Below are 19,736 nucleotides of genomic sequence, written 5' to 3'. Positions count from 1 at the left end.
GAAGGAATCACTTTTAGAGGAAATAAAGAAATAGATCCGCTTATCAGCGCCCATCAGAAAGTTCATTAATCAGCCAGGCTTTGTGCCCCCTAAATTGAAAGGTTAAATAATCCTCTCAGGAATATTTCTCGGCACCACCGCCAATTGTCCGGAGAGAAGCTGCCATTCACAACACTCTGGATCGGTGACAGGGTATTTTACCACTGTTTGGACCCCAAACAATGATGGACAAATGGCCTGGCTTACAAAGAAACCTTTTAGTACAAGGATGGAAAAAGGACCACAAGCTTTGAAGTGGGGTGGGGGAGGTGGGAGCAAGGGAGAAGAGGCAAGGGAGGAGGAGGAGGAGACTCATGCATGGGGACACATTTTATATGAATGTTTATTACGAGACTTGCCAAGTGTTTTTATATATATATACACTTTCAGACATAGGCACACAGAGGGCGCTTACAGGCGTACACTACACACACGCAGTCGTGGCAATAAGCACATGCATACTTACACATACATTTCTACATTAATCTGAGCACAAACATTTGCAAAGCCGGTAAAATCAGAAGATGAACAGAACTAAAGCATGGTTATATTTATTAGTTAATACACTGGGGAACACAATAAAGCCCAAGGTTTTAATTTTTACTGTCATTCTAAATGATTTACAGCTTCCTTTCTATCTCTTTAACCTTTATGTCATGTACTAATCATCTTTCACAATCAGATGAAAAAGGAGGAAGTAACACACTTCAAATAACTCTCTTAGGCAAGCATTTTTAATAAATAATTATTTTGAAGTGACTTCTGATCACAGCTACATTTAGGTGAAGACAAGCAAGTGAAAGATAATGCTGCGAGAGCATATGAGACGGAGCAGTGGTGCATAAGAAGTGAGTTTTTGTACCCCATTATTTAGAACGGGGTACACTCTAAGTAAATAATCCAAGCTTTTCTCTTTAAACTCCCTGGCACCTAGGCTTCAACCTGTAATGTCATTTATTGACAGACAATTTTAACTAATAATTTTCCTTATATTACCACCATATTAACTGTGCATCTTAATGTTCATATATTTCACCATAATTTTTCCTGTTTTCTCTACTTAAAAGCATCATATATATTCAGTAATACTGTAATTATTTTTTTCTATCTTTATAACAAGTGACGTCATCCAGAATATGCCCTTGAAGAAATGTCTGACAGCCTGTAGATAACCATTAACAAAGAAAAGCTTCTTCCATGTCCTCACACATTTTAAAATGATTCTGTTACTTAAGGCTGTTTACTTCTATATGACTTGGGACATTCTAAATAGTCTACAGTGTCTAAAAATGGATCACAAAATTTCAGATTTCTCTTCTCTCACATCACACAGATACCTCATTGCTCAAAGCTGTTTCCTGCAAACCAACTTTTGAGTATCTCACTGTTGTTACTTTCCCTCTCATTCCCTCCTCATACCATCATCAGAAAAGCAGAATTAATTCAAACAGGCTCTCATCTGCCATCAGAAGAATTCAAACAGAAACTAGATATCATGTGCAAATCCAGTGTAATTACTTTCAAAGCAGAAAATATTTCAGGATTATCAAACAGTCCTGAGAAATCCTTCAGCGCATGTGTAAGTTCAAGCACAGGCAGTCACCATTCATTTTTTTAAACACTGAATAAAGTTACAAATACACCTGAGAAACAGAATTAAACTGCAAAGTTGAGAGACAAACTAAAATTGCCAGTGTGCAAATTATTTTCTGTATAGCTAGACGATGATGAACTCTAACAGGCACAGAACCCCTAAGTTTCACACATATATACACACACACACACACAAAAAAAAAAAAAAAAAAAAAGAAAAGACACAAGCTTTTGGACTTGATGCTGCCTCCGAAACCTATCAGTGACTTCTTCTTTTTTTTTTTTTTTTTTTAAACGTATCACCTATGTACTATAAAATAGTACCTCTTCTTGTAAATCTTTCCTCTCTCATATCTCTGGAGAATCAAAACTTGTACAAAATACATCTGTGACATAGACAGTAATATTGCTCTAGTGCTGTCTATATTGCAGAACCACAGCAGATGGAACAATGAAAAGGAGCCTCATCAAGTTAGAGGCAGATCAGACTATAAAGTAACATAAGTAAAGAAGCAGCAAGAAAAAGTTTATCAAATTTTGTTGGAGATGAAAATAACAGCCAATGACAGCAATGTCGTAATTTGTTTCAATGTGAAGTGCTGCCAAGAGAAGTAACTATTTGTGCCCAATTGAGTTATATTCATGTCTTTTGGATTATGTTTGTTATACCTATGGATAATATATTATCCAAATAACCCAACGCTCTGACACTAATCCAGTAAGGTGGCAAAACAGTACATACTTATAGCATAATGACGTATACAACTCATCACTTTAAACAGGCCTTCTTTAAACTGCCTCTATGCTTGAGTTTCCAAAATATGAAAACACGAACAGAGTAATTCTGTCACTAGGAACGTATCTTTTTTATTCACATGCCAGGACTTAACAAGTATTTTAATATCATTTACTTGATAGCCCCTCTCAGAATTAAATCTGTGAACACTTTTAAGGAATCCTAATCTGTAGATTATTAACATGATCAAGCATAACTTGAGAAAGTTACAGTCTAACATGAGCTCTTAGCTGTTCCTAATACATGGATCATTGACAAGATGAACTAGCAGTTCTGGCAGAGAACATGGACAGTTGCATACGCTTCTGCCATAGCAGAGCTAAATAGACTGTCAGTGCTAAACACCTGTAAGATTTTAAAATGCAAAGTATTTGTATGATAACATGCAACAGCTTCAGTACTACTAACGCACGTAATTTACAAACTGCTATTGAGTAGAGATGTGACAAGCAAAGTATGATTCATGGTTACAAAATACGTGTAAACAGTCGAGAGATATTTATGCTCCAGTGGCATTTTAGACTTTTTCGACTTTGCAATAGAAAAGTGCAGCAAAATAAATTTTATATTAATTACCTAAAAGTACAATTCATATATATTTTAGCATATCTGATAAATCACATAATTATTGGTTTACTATGGAATTTTAAAAAACTAACTCTAAGTTCTAATAAAACTGAGAAAAAACACCTTCATGTCAAGGTCAGAAAAATATTTTTCAGGAATGTAGGAAGTTTAAAATGAATTTTTACAAACAAAACTTACTGCAGAAAAAAGTCACATAATACTGATTTTTTTCTCAACTAGAATCCTGTTTCTAAAATTCATCACGAATCTGATTTCAGCTTGAAAACTGCTAGTTTCCTTATTTAGATTGTTAAGACTTGAAATAACAAAAATTACTTAAATGGTTGTAGAAGTCGTTTTCTCAAATTAAAGGATGAGAGAAGAAAATGATTACTAAACCTGCAAACATTAATAAAAAGATCAAGTTAATCCTTTCACTTAACAGAAGTGCAGTTATGTGTGTTAGTGAAAAATTTCAGCAATGAATTTCACCATGATTGCCCTGTTTTCTGTTCAAGTTACTACTTATCTAAGAATTTTGTTGTGTCACAAATGTAATGTATGTTGGGCAAAGAAAGTAGTTTATATGTAGAGAATAGACCAATCCCTGCCAACAAGTTAGTAGGGCTGAGAGGCAGCTCTTCCCAGTCTTCTTCCAGTCGTGAGCTCATTTTACCACCAGGATTGCTGGCATAGCATCTGAGAAATGCTGCATACTGCACAAATAACTTCCTAGGCACTCACAGGTTAGTTAACCACATATTTTAACATTCAAACTATTACAATATATAAAGCTTCTGATTTCCAACCCCTTCTCTTCTTCTCCTTTTCCCAGTTAAAGGCAGGGACAAAACACACAATTTCGCAGAAAACTGAGTTCCTTAAATGTGCATATGTTAAATGCGCACAAATGTTCCTATAATGTGCATATTGAAGTTAGGGATCCTCGGGGGGATGCTACTTATCAAACAGTTTGAAGAGGTTATTTGGAACCCCAAAATCAGAGCAATGGAAATTATTTGGTTCAGTCAGCCAGGCTTTCTATTTTCCCCAAATCCCAGCCTGTTTCCAGAAATATATCAAAATGCAATTTCTGGTCAAGATGTAATCAGTCTTTAACCCTCAATTTAAAAGCACCTTTTATTTTATTTTCTGGGGAGGCAGATGGGGAAGAGCATGAGACAGATAAAACGTTAGAGAAAGCAGGCATGCTTTCTACCATGCTTAAATGATTAAGGTAAGTGACAGCTGATTACTGTGCTGCTGGAGGATTATACAGTCCATCCAAAACAGCCTCTCAGGTCTGTGCCGGAGTCTGGAATTCATAAGAGTCATTTCAGCTTTCTGGTCTAGTGTAGTAAGAGCCAGATGCTGAGATGGGGTAGCTCCTACAATTCTGTGATGTAAAAACAAAGAGGTTTCAGTAAAGGATCTGTCCTCCAGAATAAGGAAGTACCAAAAAACTGTAACTCTTTCCCATGGAAGAAAGTGCAAGTGCAAAGGCATGCTGGCATTTAACAAATTATCAGTTAGAACTTTCTAATTCAAGTTAATCAACACCCTCATCCCAACACCATTCCTCATTCAGTACTCGTAAGCGGCTAGACGCATTAGGTAAAACACATTACTTCCTGAAAAGACAAACTCTAAGCAGTATTTTTTGTAGACACTGTATGTTTGTATAAAGATGTTTAAGCTGCTTGATTTTTCTGTATTATTTTAAATACAGTCTTGAGGAAAAATAAAAAAGGAAAGAACTCTTTCTAATAATATTCCTTACTGAAAGCTACAGAATAGGATTTGCCCAAAATAAGTTACTTCAGAACCTGAAAGCCTTTTTTTTTTTTTTTGGTGTGTCATAAAAGCTATCAGAAAGATTACTATTTTTTGTGAAATACACTTTCTTTCAAGAAAAACAGATTTTAGGTTTAGTTTTCTGACATCCTCAAAAATATGTGAAACTTAAAAGAGAACAATAATGTGGGACAATTTATATGTAGTACGGAAAAATAAAAACAACATAAAATGAGATCCAAGAGACCTTTTAGATAGAATACCAACCACCTTTAGCATACTCATTTCCACCAGAACAACTGTAAAGTGCAGGCAGACATTTACAAAGCATCTATCTCAGAACGGCACTTGCAAAAATGATAGGTGGCTAAGCCTTGAACAATGCATGCATAAAATTTAAAAACAAAATACCTGCTAACTGTTATTAAACATCTGTTCCACCTCCTTTCCTGGCTAAAAAGGCAACCATAAATTCTCAGAAAATACGAAATTTTCATGCAACCCAAGAACCACGGAGTCACCTTTCTCTCCGTGGCAAGAGTGGGGACACTTTCATGTTCCAGGTGTCCTCGTTTTCCCCCAGTCTCAGAAGAGATAGATATCCTCACTCTCAACTCATATTCCCAGAAATTCTGTGTTGACTTCACTGTAAAATATCACACTGAATGGCAGCTTAAGTGTTGACATGAGGGCCTGCTCTGCAATTCCAAAATGCGAGAAAATACACTGTCCAGAGCATCAACTAGGTGGCATATTTACTATTCATAAGAATTATTTTAAAACAATCATAATGAAACTTGTCAAATGCTGAAATCCATTATATTTAACATAAATATGACAATCTAGTGGTCTGGCAACCTTGTATCATGTAAGGACCAGAGGAAATGCCACTGCCAATGTCACCACATGTTCAAAGCCACTGCATCAGCCCTGTCCCTGCACATGGGCAAGTCAAGCTTAATCTCTTCCTGAAAATACTTGTAAACCCATCCTTCACTGGCACAAAACATACAATGCTTCTCTGGAAAACAAACACTCTATCTCTTAAGCTTCAGTATATTGCACCAGAATAACAGTTAAAATGTTTTCTTTACGAAAGCCACATTTTAAAGGATACAAATTGACTTTAAGCAACACTGCTTACATTTTTATTTCAGAAAAAATGTGGCAGGCCATGAGGGATTTTAATAATGGCACACAAAGAAATCCGAGCGCAAAATTTAAACACAAAAGATTCATTGTCCCTTCATGTCTTTTACGCACAGAGGCCAAAACAGCCAATTCCTGGTTCACCTTCTTTTATGTAAGTGGATTAAAAGTAAGATTAACAAACTGTCAAAAAGCATGTTAAATGATAGCTTCTGCTAGTTAAAAATTCTGGTTGTTCTAAAACTCTGTTGGTGGCCATCTTGATCTAGCAGCTTTAATATAAATGAGACTAGTGAAGACAGGGGATGGGGGAAGGAGTCCTTACTGCCAGAGCTGTACAAGGGGAGAAGAGGTTATTAAACATGAGCAATCTCTGCAGAAAGGAACCACCTAGTCCAAGCAGAATATGCTTTTTAACATATGCGTACATACTGAAAAACAAATTAAAAAACAAAAATTGTGCGCTGTCCATTTTGGGGACAGAATTTCATTACTCTGCATGTACTTTCTGAAGATGATACTAATAGTTCCCATACGAATTCCTATTTGATTATTGCATCCACATTTTCTTCCCGAGCAGGCCTTGCTATGTTCATTTTTGTATACCGTTAGCCCCTCTGAACAATTAGGCAGGATTGCAAACGCAGGGAGATCTGTGTACAGGCAGTGCATATTTTGTTTTATCTCAAAATATTGAGGTGTCCATTTGCATGTTTTCTCAGTACCGCTATCAGCTGCCACCACGCAGGAAGGGTTTGAGCTTTGTTTCAGCCAGGCTCACATGAAAGAATTCATACAGTGCAGCTTCGCGCCTTGAGCAAAACATGGCTCGCTATGTGCTGGAAAAAAAAAAAATCTCTTTATTTTCCGGTGATGTAATTTCTTGGGTTGAAATGAGAGTGCTTACAAAACACCTTTCGCCAGTGCCATGAGGTAACCAGCAGTAAGCCATCAGCCGACCTCCAGAAGGGGGGTTGGTCTGCACCCAAGGTCTTGTCCACAAGTACACGTACAGTACCTAAACAAACTTTCTTCCATTAAGTGATGCTCCCACCAAATACCAGCTCTGGATCCTGCTATTTCTCCAAAGCTGTATGTGGTTAATATTTAATCTAGTTCCTATATTTAACTGGCCATTTTTCAGAAATGGAAAACGGCTTTCTCTCACAAAACTCACAGCCGCAGACTCCACAATGAATGTCTAAGCCTGGGCTACGGCAGGCTTATTCTTTCCCTCCAACATGCTAAGATTTACTTAAAATGGGAGCTGCCACAGGATCTAGTTACATGACCAGATACTACGTTAAATGCAGAAGGATGCTATCATTTTTTGTTTTTATTGATGGTAGTTTTTTTTTTTTTTAAGTATACACTGCAAAACTGAACAGAACAAATGAAAATTGTATGGTGCCTTAATCTCACAAGTATTTCCCCTGACTCCTTTCTCTGTAAATGCATGGCCATAAACTGTTTTCCACTTGAGTACAAAATATTTAATAAATGCTTCTACCTTTTGTGGAAAAATCCAAAAGAACAAGAAAAGGAAAAATAAAAAGAGCCCAACATTCTGGTGATGAAAAAGCACCCCCAATATCCTTAAGATGTGGGAAAAAGTGATATAATGGCATGTTCTCTGGGTTTGTGGAGTGGCTGGCATTTAGAACAATGAAGTTATACGCTAAGTTTCCTAATAATCTATAACAAAAAGCTTTATGAGACCTTCAAATGCCCTGACAGTGAAAAAATTACACTTATTATTATTTACACTGCAGAAGCCATGATCAAAACTGTTTATCCTGGATCTGCAAATGAAGTCCTTGTGTTATTATTTGAATTGATAATAGCCTCTTTGATAAACATAAGCTGGTATCAAAACTGACCTATCTATTCCAGATAAATAAACAGGTACCTATATAAAGAAAAATATGTTTTGACAAATGTAATTTCCCTATTCTGACACAGGAGAAATATACAGAGATCAGGCAAAATGAGAATGATTGGCAAAAGTTTCTCATCACCATTTTAAAGAGATTAATAAATATTATTTTAAACTAAAGTGGGAACTGGATTGTTCTGCTTTTTTTTTTTTTTTTTTTTTTTTTTCAGAACATTTTTACCTAAGAGAGTTGAAAGAACAAGTTTAAAGAAACTAACCTCATCCAGTTATAAACCTTTGATTATCACAGAGCCTTTAAATTTAAGCTTCATTGAATACAATGTGATAATCTTTTCTTCTATCAAAGGGCAAATTAAAATATTCCACTTATAATCCTTTTTGCCATTTCAACTGCTCATAAGATTTCTTGCATCACCAGTCTATTTTGGTTAGAATAAGACATTTCTGCCCATATAACAAATTGTTTGTAATGTGCCAAAATTTGTCACCACAGCTAATGTAAACAAAAACCTACCACCATCCATAACAGCAGAATGGATTTATTATTTAGTCATTGTTCTAGTCAATCCACATTCCTCTGCAGGGGCTACAATAAGTCAATAGATGGCAGTCCATCTCTTAGGAAAGACACAGATAATGAATAAAATCACCAAAAGCTTCACAAAAGAGAAAGGTATAAGGCTGTCTGTTTTTTAACAAACATTCACAGTAATTAATGAAGAATACAAAATGCAAAGCATTTAGACAAATTTTGTGATGGTTCTCTGTAAGTAATATCATAAAAGTATTCTTTTATTGAAAATTGGAATACCTTGTTTTATTTGTGCACACATTTACCTGTAGGTGTGACACTCATGATCACTTTACCAATATCAGTTTAAATCAATGGCTAAAGCATAGGAAAAACCCACTGTAGCTTCTGTTTGTTTGCTAATAACCAGGCAGTTTCTAGAGCACAGTAACAACCACAAAAGGAGTTTAACATGTAACTTGTAACTTGTGTTATTTTTCTTTAAACACTTACCGTTTTGTACAGAGGCATTTATTCTAAACTAGGGAAATTATAATGTAATTTCTATACCGAAATACAAATGTGATGATATGGGAGCAAAAAAACTACTTCTTACTTATAATTCTTTACAAAAATACACAATACAATACATTATTCTATTAAAGAAGTTTTAATTCTTTCAAGAAAACTATTTAGTCTTTTCTGCTGTGGGTGCAAAAAATATTTAAACAGAAAAATAAAAGTTGAGCCTCATACATTTAAACAACTCAGATATTACATTATCTTAAGGTATAAACTAATTTAAAAATATCAAGCATATCTTCTACCACATAGATTTTGAAAATTCGTCTTAATCTGACTATTAATGTAACTTTAAATGAGTCACAATGGCTCTTCCCATGCATAAAATGGAGAAGTGCAAAGTATTTCCCAGATATCATAACTCTGGATTATTTACAGATAACTTGCAGTCTACTGGAAAACACAGAAGTATTTAGAAGTAGCTAGTGTCCGACTCCAAGCCTATTTATCTCTGTGTATCCATATTTGACTACATTTCAAAATGTCTCTAAATAGCACTAATAATTTCTAAACGGGACTGTTAATAATACACTCCGTAACTATTTTATTTGTCTACAAGAGTTCTTGAACAAATGCTTTTACTTTTATACAAGGTAAAGTACTCAGAACACTTTCTACAAAATTCTCATCTAAAATTTTCTACCTCAGCTACCTCAAATGTTTTCATAACAAAAACTTGGCCAGTTTTTAGCTCTTCTGTAATTTCTACAAAAATAAATATTTTTGAAGTATTGATCACCACTGGCTTTTTGAGGAATCTTTAATGGCAAGCAAGAATAAAATAAAATGAAATCTTATACCTCAGTAAAAAGAACCCATCACATTGCAGTACCTAATATACATATGTGGTTACTAGGCTCCAGATATCACAAACATTTCAAAAATATTTTTATATGCACCATTAAAAAATATAACGAAAGTATTTACTTTCTTGCTTCATGCAATTTAAAAAATACAAGCAGAAATATTCAGTAAATGCACCTATTCCTAAACTCTTTTAAAAAAATCACTACCTCAGTTCTGTTTACAAGTGCTCAGAGAGAGTGGAGGATTTCCAATGCGGATCGTTGTTTTAAAATGATTACACAGAAGAGAAAAGCAAGAGGTTGTCAGCACAGTTTTTGTCTAATTTTAGCAAAATCCAAAAGAAAAAAAAAGAGCATTCCACTATTACGAAGTGGTGGAGGCAACAAATTATAAACGACATGCCACATTTATTGCTCATAGAAAATATGCACACCAAACACCCGTAAAGAAAAGTACTGAACAAACTTTTCTCCTTTATCCTGAATGGACAACAGTGATTAAAAATATATAACAGGTAAATAGTAAGAGGTAGATCTGGACAGCAGTGACAACAAAGATTCAGATGAACAGCAAATATCCTAGTATTTAAAGGCAGTTTTATATATAGAAGTTTTATAAATTAATGTATTCAACATTTGTGATACCAATTCTTTAAATACAGTTTTAACCAGTTAAATAGCGTCCCAGGCTTAAATATTAGCCAATTTTGAAAGCATTTTGTTTTATTTTTGTCTCTCTTTTACATAGGAGGAAAACCCTTAAGTAATATACCGCTACAGTTCAAAAAGTTTTTTTTGTTTTGTTTTGTTTTGCTTAAACGATTAAAGATCAACTCACACATGTCACAGAAGGATAGCTATATTCTTGGCAACTGGCAATCATCTACGAAAGTTTATAAAGTGTATTTCTCAAATTAACATCTCTCTTTAGCTGAGATTTATTTTATTCCTTTAAAAACAGAGCTTTGTCATTAATGGTGATTAATTACCAGAATTTGGGATATCTGAGATGGGATTATTGCTTCTGCTATGCATCTCAACTTAAAATTTAACTCTCTTTATATGTGTAAATGTAGTCATTGAGAGGAGAGAGTACTGCAAGACACTCATTTAATGATTATAGTATAAAAACAAAATCAGAAGTTCTAAAGATGTTTAAAAAATACTGACAGTGTTTCATTGCATTCTTCAGTTCAAAAACTCTTCAGATGTTTATTATCTTCTTGCAGAAGATGCTTGTCTATATTTTATGGTCAGCAGTTCACAGAAGAGTAAATAGGTTGGGTGTAGAAGAAAATAAAAAAGGTGTTTCTACTTACTGTTAGGTGATACTGCCTCCATATTTCTGGGCAAGCCTGGAAAATAAAAATATTGATCAGCTAGGAGCATGAAACAAGGTGCTTTACAGCCTGTTGGTTTTGGCATAACCCAGTATCCACCGGTGTCGGTCACAGGAAAATAAGAAGCTTAACTGAAAGGGTCTGCATTTCAGCTTCAAAAACCTGGCTAGACAGTTTAATTGAATTTTACACTGGTTTAACACACTCCCTGCCATTGTCAGAAAGCCAGTAACAGTTTTCTCTCTCCCCTTCTTCTCTGAAGGTTAGAAGTTTGGGAGAGTAGCATGCTCTTAACTATAATAAGTATTAATACTGTAAAACAAACACAAATTAATTGAAATTTAAAATTTTCTGCCTTTTTACATTTATACAGTGTTTTGGAAATTAAATCACAAGGTACCTTCCTTTTATGTAGAAATAAAAATATTTTAGTATTTTTGCACATATCTCTATCCTAATCAAAACATAATTGTTACATGTAATAATCCTCAGTAGCCTAATGTCAGATGAGTTGTAAACAAGAAGCATAGCAGATTGCTTTAATGTTTCAATTTTTACAATGTCTTGCTTGCTTTATTATTTTTTTTTTTTTAAATAACTTGCAAGTCTTGCAAACAAACTTGTAAGGACAGCCCATTGTAAAATTTTTTACAGAGTAGATTCTCAATCACTACAATTAGACAATGGACCTAAAGGAATATGTAAGAAAGAGCGAAGAGGAAAATGTGAATTTTCTTCTTTAAACAAAATAAGAATGTGCTAGTGATCAATGACATAGGGTAATTTCTCACTTGTTCTTGATATTTTTACAAAATTGTCAATATTTCTGTCTTCTATTCTCCTCAAGCCACAAACAGATAAAGAAACACTGCCACTTTGTTAGCCATTTTAGTTTTTTAAGAGTGTGTACACAGCTACTTCAATGGAGGTCTTTCACTTTTGTTTAAAACATTCACCCTTCTATTAAAATAGCTTCTTAATCATTTGAACAATTATTGATTTGGTTTGTCAATCTCAATTTTCAGTATTTTAAGAAGAAATATTAGTTATTCCATGGCTTCTACATAATATGCTGTAGCTATAATTTCAAACATTGAACTCTCATGACGACTTGTAAACTAGTACTAGCAACATTTATTTAGATTTTTAATATTTTTTTTTTCCTCATAACTCTTGCCTTCTTTTATTCTGACAAAGCATGTTAATTAAAAAAGCAAAAACAGCAACAATACACAACAATCAACATTAGCCATCGAATCTCTCACAGAATAACACAAGTTTTTGACAGTCACCCTATGGTACATTCAGTAAGTTTTTCGCAGATGTGATGGAAATTATATTATTTATTATTCATTCTGTCTGCAACACAATTTTCTGGAGAAAAATTTACAATCTGTTCTGTGTAATGGTTCAATATTTCTCATCTTACTCAAATAGTTCATGTAAATATTTGAGTTTTATATTAATATTTCTATAAAGAAAATGTGAGAAGTATATCATATTTCTAACAGGAAAACACTACAATATTTGACAGTTTGAACACACTCGAGCTATTTTCAGATGCAAACAAAAGGATTTTCCTCTTGCACAGGATTTTGAGATGCAATGTATAAACATTCTCTACCTGATAAAAATATCGTATCAAAGATGTTAGTTTCTTCCTCAAAACTATATAAAGCTTCAACCGTACATGAGACTTTTTCTGGTTTAGCACAGGGGTAGCAAGCAGTTATTTATACATTAGTTCTGGGTAGTTTTCGATTACCACAGTGTCCCCAGACTAATATGGTTGAAAAATCGCAATCAATGAGTTGTCATATACTGACAAAATGCCACTCTGTGATATGACCTTTACTTACACAGCAGCTATTTAATAATAAAAAACATTACTTGATTTTTTGAATAATATATATATATATATATATATATATATATATATATTTTTTTTTTTTTTTTCCTCCCCGGATCAGAGACATAATTTAGAGTGAAAATCTGAAACTCAAAGTGGGAATCTACAACTGGCACAGCTCTTAACAAAACTCTGCAAGAGGAACAATCCCAACTACTTAGCAATGCTATCTAGAGGTAAGTTTTATTATCATCATCAAGTGTGCTTCAAGGCTGTGGGAAAACTTAAGGGAGATAGGAAGAAGGTAAAGGAAAATTCACCAAGCCTCTTTCTTCATTCAGATGGTGATTCAATATAATACTTTTCATCGTCACAATGATCACTTACGAAAAGTCAGAAGTTGAATACAATAGTCTAAATCAGATGCTAAAGAACAGCCTTTTAAAAATGATGCTTTTAGCTTAGAGTCTTATTACCTTGCATCAGCTCAGAATGACTGTCTATATCTTTTATCATAGAACAACAAAAAATGTAATTAAGAATTACTACTGAATACTGGCTTCTGAAATGAAAAAAAACATGCATGCCCTGCTGTGGAAAAAAGAATAACCAAATACAGCAACAACCAAAGCTGTGATTTTTATTTATTTAAAAGTACTTAGCCATGAATGGCCCTCATTTAAAGAAAAGCCCTCGTGGTATACAAGCACGATGGCAGTGTGATGAACTACATTAAAATAAAATTGCATTTATTTCCTGCCCCAGTGGTCTGACCTTACTAGCATTTAGATGTAAGAACACAAGAGTTGACTACTCTTAAAAGCAGTGCCACCACTTTACAGCCGCAGAAAAGATATACAAAGGATGGTTTTTAATATCTTTAGGTAAATCTGGACACCTTTTTCTGCACAAGGTCTGCACAATTAATTTTTCAAAAATAATGCCATTTCTGCTGTAACCACATTTGATTAATTTGGAATGGTTATTATTCATATCCAAACACAGACCAGCTCTGTTTGCCACACCAGATGAATCAAGACTAGATACTGTGCGTTTTGACCTGTATTGAATTTTATCAGGTGCTAATTATTGTTTTACCAGAACAACGGCTTAATGCATCTGTTGTTTAATTCCCACTTCCCTATTCTCAAATGTGAACATCAAAGAAAATAAAACACTCAATCTGAAACAGCCCCTGACAGCAGACCAGGACTCAAGTGCTCAATAGACAAGGCCCTTGCCACCAGTTCTCATATTTCCACAACAGTGAGCAAACACAAAAACAGCGCTAAGCGGCCTTTCCTCCTTTCCGCTCCCCTTGGCCAGTCGTCTGCCGGGTGCGCCGGGCGCTGGACGCGGCCCTGCTGGGAGCGCCGCGCGGGAAGGATTAGCCTCACTAACACGCCAGCATTCGCAAATGTGGAGGAAGGAAAAACCCCACCACTGTATTTGGCGTATGAATAACCAAAATGCACGCGCTGACAGGAGACCGGGACGGGCCTATGGCTCCCCGGGAGAAAATGTAGCTGTGATGAGTGACAGGGCTTTCAGGAAATATGTTCACAATCACAGACAGTGAAGGCCATGACCTAGATCGTTTAAGAGCTTGTCTTGTCAAATTATCAAAAGCTTCTTCCTCTCTGAATAAAGAGTGACATAAGTGAGTGTCAGAAAGCTGCAGGCTGACAAGCCAAGCATACAATAACAGCATGCACGTCACATACTTGCCGAACACCGCCACGGCTAGCGGCAAATCTTAATGAGAGCGCGGCTGGCCCAGGAGACTTGGGTCCCTGCTGGCACAGCTACTCATCTCGCAAAAATCCTTCAGCTCCAAGTCAGTTATGGTCTGACACGACGACTACAATTACTAAACACAACTTTTTAACAGAATCCTCTGGTGCTTTGTCAAAGCAGCGGCTGCTAGGAGCTGCCCCGCTGTAAGCGACCACAATAAGACAAAAGATTTGCCAAAACACACACTTTTCATCACCTCCGCATGGGAACAGCCGCGAAAAATACACAATGCATCGCTCCAGAAACACTCTTGCACAAACAGATGTCAAGACCCTTTCCCCACAAGCTAGGCCTCACATGGCCACCACTCCCAGCGCTGCACGCGGAACTGAGGTGTTTAACTGCCGGGATTACAAGGACTCCTGGTAATGTTTACTTATGCTTACGATTAGACAGAAATTGACTCAGGGCAGGTGAGAAAAACAGGGAGTGCTGCTGGGGAATAAGACTGTGAGGAAAAAATGACAAAATTGCTGCTTTCTCTCACAATGCCCAGCAGAAGGGCAGAGAAGGATGGAGGCTACGCAGCACCACTGGTGGAAAAGCCCCTGGCCGAAACGTCACGAGCACACCCTTGGTAAGGTCCGGCCTGTGCAGAGCCATATCCAGCCCTGCCAACACTGGCACAGCACCAGTGGTAACCACCAGCATGCACTTTGTAGCAGTGAAGGCAGAAGGAAATCATCTGTGAGAAAACACTCTGCCCGTGGCTTAAACAGCCAGAAAAGGACACGTAAAGAAAGATAAGTGAAGTTCCCAACTGAGGTACACACCTGTTTTTTGGGCAGAAGCACTGCTTCAGAGGGTGTCTGAAGTGTGCAGATATGCACAAACAGACGGAGCCAGCGGACACTGCAGAGGTGAAGAATGCAGGAGGACCAGGACACTGCTGCCTGCCATCTCCAGCAGTGAACTCAGGCAGTGCACTGTGTATCTGCATGCTGTTTTTACGTAACTGTTTGAGGAAATGTTATGCCTACCATTTTTGCCTCCTTCCTGCCACATCATCCTGTTTATGAACTTCTCTTCCCACCCATGCAGCTGGCACACAAGACAGTAGAGCACAAGCCTCAAGACATCCATCTGAACTGCCACCAAACTTGCAAAACAGAGGATGTTTACAGCACACACGTATATAAGCATAACTGTATATACATATATGTACACCTCAAATATATACATGCAGACATGTATTTGTACACACAGATATGCAAGACAAGGTAGTAACATTGCATAAGAGAGACATGCATCTTTGTAGCTGGAGCAGCATATGGTCAAACAGAGCAGCACTCAAAACATCTGAACAGCTCTGCTACATGCTTCTCTGATAACTTTCCTGATGAAAGCACACTAGGATCAGCTCTTCTAATATGACTCAGAATCTAAGATGAGCCTATAAATTATTAGAGTTGTCTCGGGGAAAGTTACTAGTAATAAATGTATTACCCTGAAGTTTTAAATAACTTTGAACATTTTCAAATCAAACTATATGAAGTACCTTGACTTGCCTCATACTCTCTTCTTGACAAAAGCATGGCTGTGGAGAGTGTCACTTTGAAACAGAGCGTGCATGGCAGATTGTTCTGCATCCTTTGTGTCACAGTAAAATTGAGTGGTCTTTCTGGGAAAGACAGATTAAAGTCTTTTTGGATTGTCCAAAGAATTTGATAACAGCTCAAGAGCTGCTCTGTGAAGGTGGCACTAGAGTTTTCAGAGTATTTTGGAGAACTCTGGAGAACATTGGACTCATTTAGCTCCAGGCTCTGAGCAGAACTTGTAGTCTGACCTTAGTTCCTACAGGAACCATAGACATCACAATGATACAGACAGACTGATACTGAACAGGTGAACTGACTGGGCTTTGTACATCACTTGGATTTTTCATAAATTGTCCCATGGAGAGGACTCATAACTCTTTAAAGGATGCAATTAACAGAGGCACAGATACATGCATCTGTTACTACAATCAGTTTCCTGTCTGAAATGAGTAAAGGCTACACTGCATCAGATCACCTGCCCATTGTCTCTTAACTGTGGCCATAAGACCAAGTCTCATGGACCTTAAAAACAAGGCAAGTCTGCCTCCTTTCCCTAGTACTCTTCCACATTCATCTGTTTCCAGTTCAGTGACTTCCCAAGCTGAATACAGTTTCTTATGTATTCAATAACCTTCAATGAGTTGTTCTTCCATCAATTGGTTCAGTGTCCTCTGGCGCCTGAGCAGACTCATCATCTATTACATCCCTTGGTAAAGAGCCTCGCAGGTCTTTTACCTACTGCATGAAGAGTCACCTCCATCTGTCTTTTCTGAACATGACTCCTACTGCCTTCATCAGACGCCCCTAATTCTTGTACAAGAATAAGCAACAAACAACTGATCCCTAACCACTGTCTCCCATCACAGAGGTTTTGAAGGTCTTTACAGATCCTTTCCTCTGCCATCTCTCTCCCCGGCTAAAGAGATATAGCTGTGCTGAAGGGTGCAGAAGAAAGGGATCAAACCTGCACCCAGTTCTTCACTGCTTGCCTGGTGATTCCTAGTATTCCATCAGCTTTTTTTCACACCTTCTGAACAATGAAGTCATCCTATTTTTGGAATCGTATCTTCGAAGTTTAAAATTGAGTCCTGAATAGTAGAGCTCAGAGCCCATCATTTCACATATAAAGCTGCAATTATTTTTTCCCAGGCATTTCACTTTACATTTAGTGCCATTAAAATTCATCTGCCATTTTATTTTGCTGTTTATTACAGTCACTGTGCATGTCTTCACAGTTGGCTCACATCACTGAGACACTAAGTTCAGTCTTCCTAGCAAATATTGTCATTCTGCTGTTTACCCTCTTCTATGTCACACTTGCATATTCTACCTTTATATTCTTATTCCATGCCTGTTTGGTTTCCTCAAAAGCTTTTGGTCAGGAACTTTTTCAAATGCCTTCTGGAAACTGTAGACTATGTTAACTGGATCACGTTCACACAAATGCTTCTTGACATTCTCCTTTGAAGAACTCCAGAGGTTTACGAGAAGTGGGATTTCCTTTATAAAATCCTTCTTAAATTCTCCCATGCATATCATATTTATACACCCACTTCGTATTTGACTTATTACAGTTTCAGTTAATTTGCCTGGTGTACACATTAGGCTGGCAGGCCTGGCTGTCCAGCTTTTTCTGGGACCTGTTTTAAAATTCATCATTGTATTTTCTACTCAGTTATCAATCAGACACAAGTCAAGAGGTTACACACCACCTTCAGTCATCAAGCTATTTCACCACTCAGTGCCTTTACACCTTTTGGATAACTACTATCTAGTTCTGGTAATTGGTTAGAATTCATTTTTCATCTTAAATTTCAGTGATTCCATCCTGATTTGCTCCCTAAAGTAATACTTTGGTGTGGAAATGTCCCAAATTTCTTCCACAACGAACATTAGATGCCCCCAAAAAAATGTTTTTGGTTTGCTAGCAATGGAATTATCTTGGTTGAACATTCCTTTCATATCTCAATCATCTGTTGGCCTTACAGGCTTCTTGCCCTGATTTGAAGAAAGATTTACTGTTAGTTTTCTTCCTTTTCTAATTGCCCTTTGATCACTTTTCTAGACTGCTTTACTGCACTCTCACATTTAAGCTGCCGGGACAGATGAAATTCTACCTATACGGTCTGGCATTCACTGAACAGATATGCTACTTCATGACAGGCATGAGATTATAAGAACTGTCTGAAAGTTTCAGAGACAAGCCTTTCTGATTTAATTGTGGACCTAAGTGAACAGCCAAAACACAGGCTGTAACGCTCCTGATGATCTGTACAATTTAGGTAGAGTTTAAATTTGGGGAAGACAGAGGACTCACAATTCCCTACAGAAAATAAAATTATAGTGCATGAGGACTGGCTTCACAAAATATGTAAAATGGAAAAGGTGGCAAAAGATGCAAAGAAAAGACGCTCAGGATTACTGAAGGGGAAATTCAGATCATAACTGCCGGGACAACTGGTGATTTGAGACCTAGGAACAACCTAGCACAGAGGGGAAGGAGGTCTGGCTGCAGAAGGGGTTAAGCTGCCTGGGAGTAGGAGCAGGAACCAGAGGCTCTCCTAAGGGGGGAAGGTTTCCCTTGCTGGTGAGGTGACAAATGCACAGCTTTGCTGGAATGCCTGCCCAGGGCAGCCTTTGGGCAGCAAAGCTGGGCTAGGGGATGAAGCCAATGCTGGGCTGAGGCATTCCAGGCCAATATGCACAGGGTCAGTGCTAGTAGTGTCTGTGTAAAGGCATGAATCTCCTTGTGCCACATCTCTGCAGAGTCCTGGTAGATCTGCTTAGAGTGGAAGGATTCTGTCCAGTGTCTTGTCCATTGAGTTAAGCACAAATGTGTCCCTGACTGCCTCAAAGGGTCCAGTAAAAAATGCTCAACATTACACTTCCAATTGCTTACCAGAAAGTGTTTACAGAAATATACCCTTGGTGTTCTTCAAAGGAATGGTACTGTGTAAATACTAGCTATGAGCAAAAGTACATTTAAAAGAAGAAAACCGAATTTAAATTTCTAACATGCAAAAATACCAGAAGAAATACTACTAAGTAAACGTTTGGGCATCACAAATGGGTTGAGCGTTATTTGCATATCCCAAATATCATTGTCTAGAGTGATCCTGTAACAAACTCTCATTTTTCCTTCTTTGATTTCTTATTTTTCTCATTATTTGCTGCAGTAACAACTAATTTTGGGGAACAGGATGGATACATGTACAGTAGAATGCACACTCCCTCTCATCCTATCTAGAAATGACACTTAACTAGCATATCAAGAGAAGTTTCCTGTGTCTGACTGGTAAGCTACCGGGTCAAACATCTCATTGAAACTCAACTATTCCACAATGCTGCAAAATAGGGATTGAATATAATGACAGAGGTTATGGAAGATAATCTGTATCAGGTTAGAACAGTTATTCAGATAAACTTTTGTATTCAGTGAAAGGGAACAAAAGGTCTTCTCAGGACCTCTCTTAATCTT

General features: G+C 36.9%; 1 protein-coding gene across 7 annotated transcripts in view; it reads right to left on the bottom strand.

Moving 5' to 3' along the window:
- ZCCHC7 (zinc finger CCHC-type containing 7) overlaps positions 1-19,736 on the bottom strand; it is a 115,025-nt gene that overhangs the window by 11,702 nt on the left and 83,587 nt on the right. For all 7 annotated transcript variants that reach the window (XM_068666263.1, XM_068666264.1, XM_068666268.1 and 4 more), the window contains one exon: positions 11,054-11,089. In XM_068666263.1, the coding sequence (XP_068522364.1) occupies positions 11,054-11,089 (36 nt within the window). The remainder of the gene's footprint in view (positions 1-11,053; positions 11,090-19,736) is intronic.

The sequence above is a fragment of the Anas acuta genome, chromosome Z (assembly GCF_963932015.1).
Source record: "Anas acuta chromosome Z, bAnaAcu1.1, whole genome shotgun sequence".
NCBI classification, from domain to species: Eukaryota; Metazoa; Chordata; class Aves; order Anseriformes; family Anatidae; genus Anas; species Anas acuta.
This window is presented reverse-complemented; position numbering and strand designations above follow the sequence as displayed.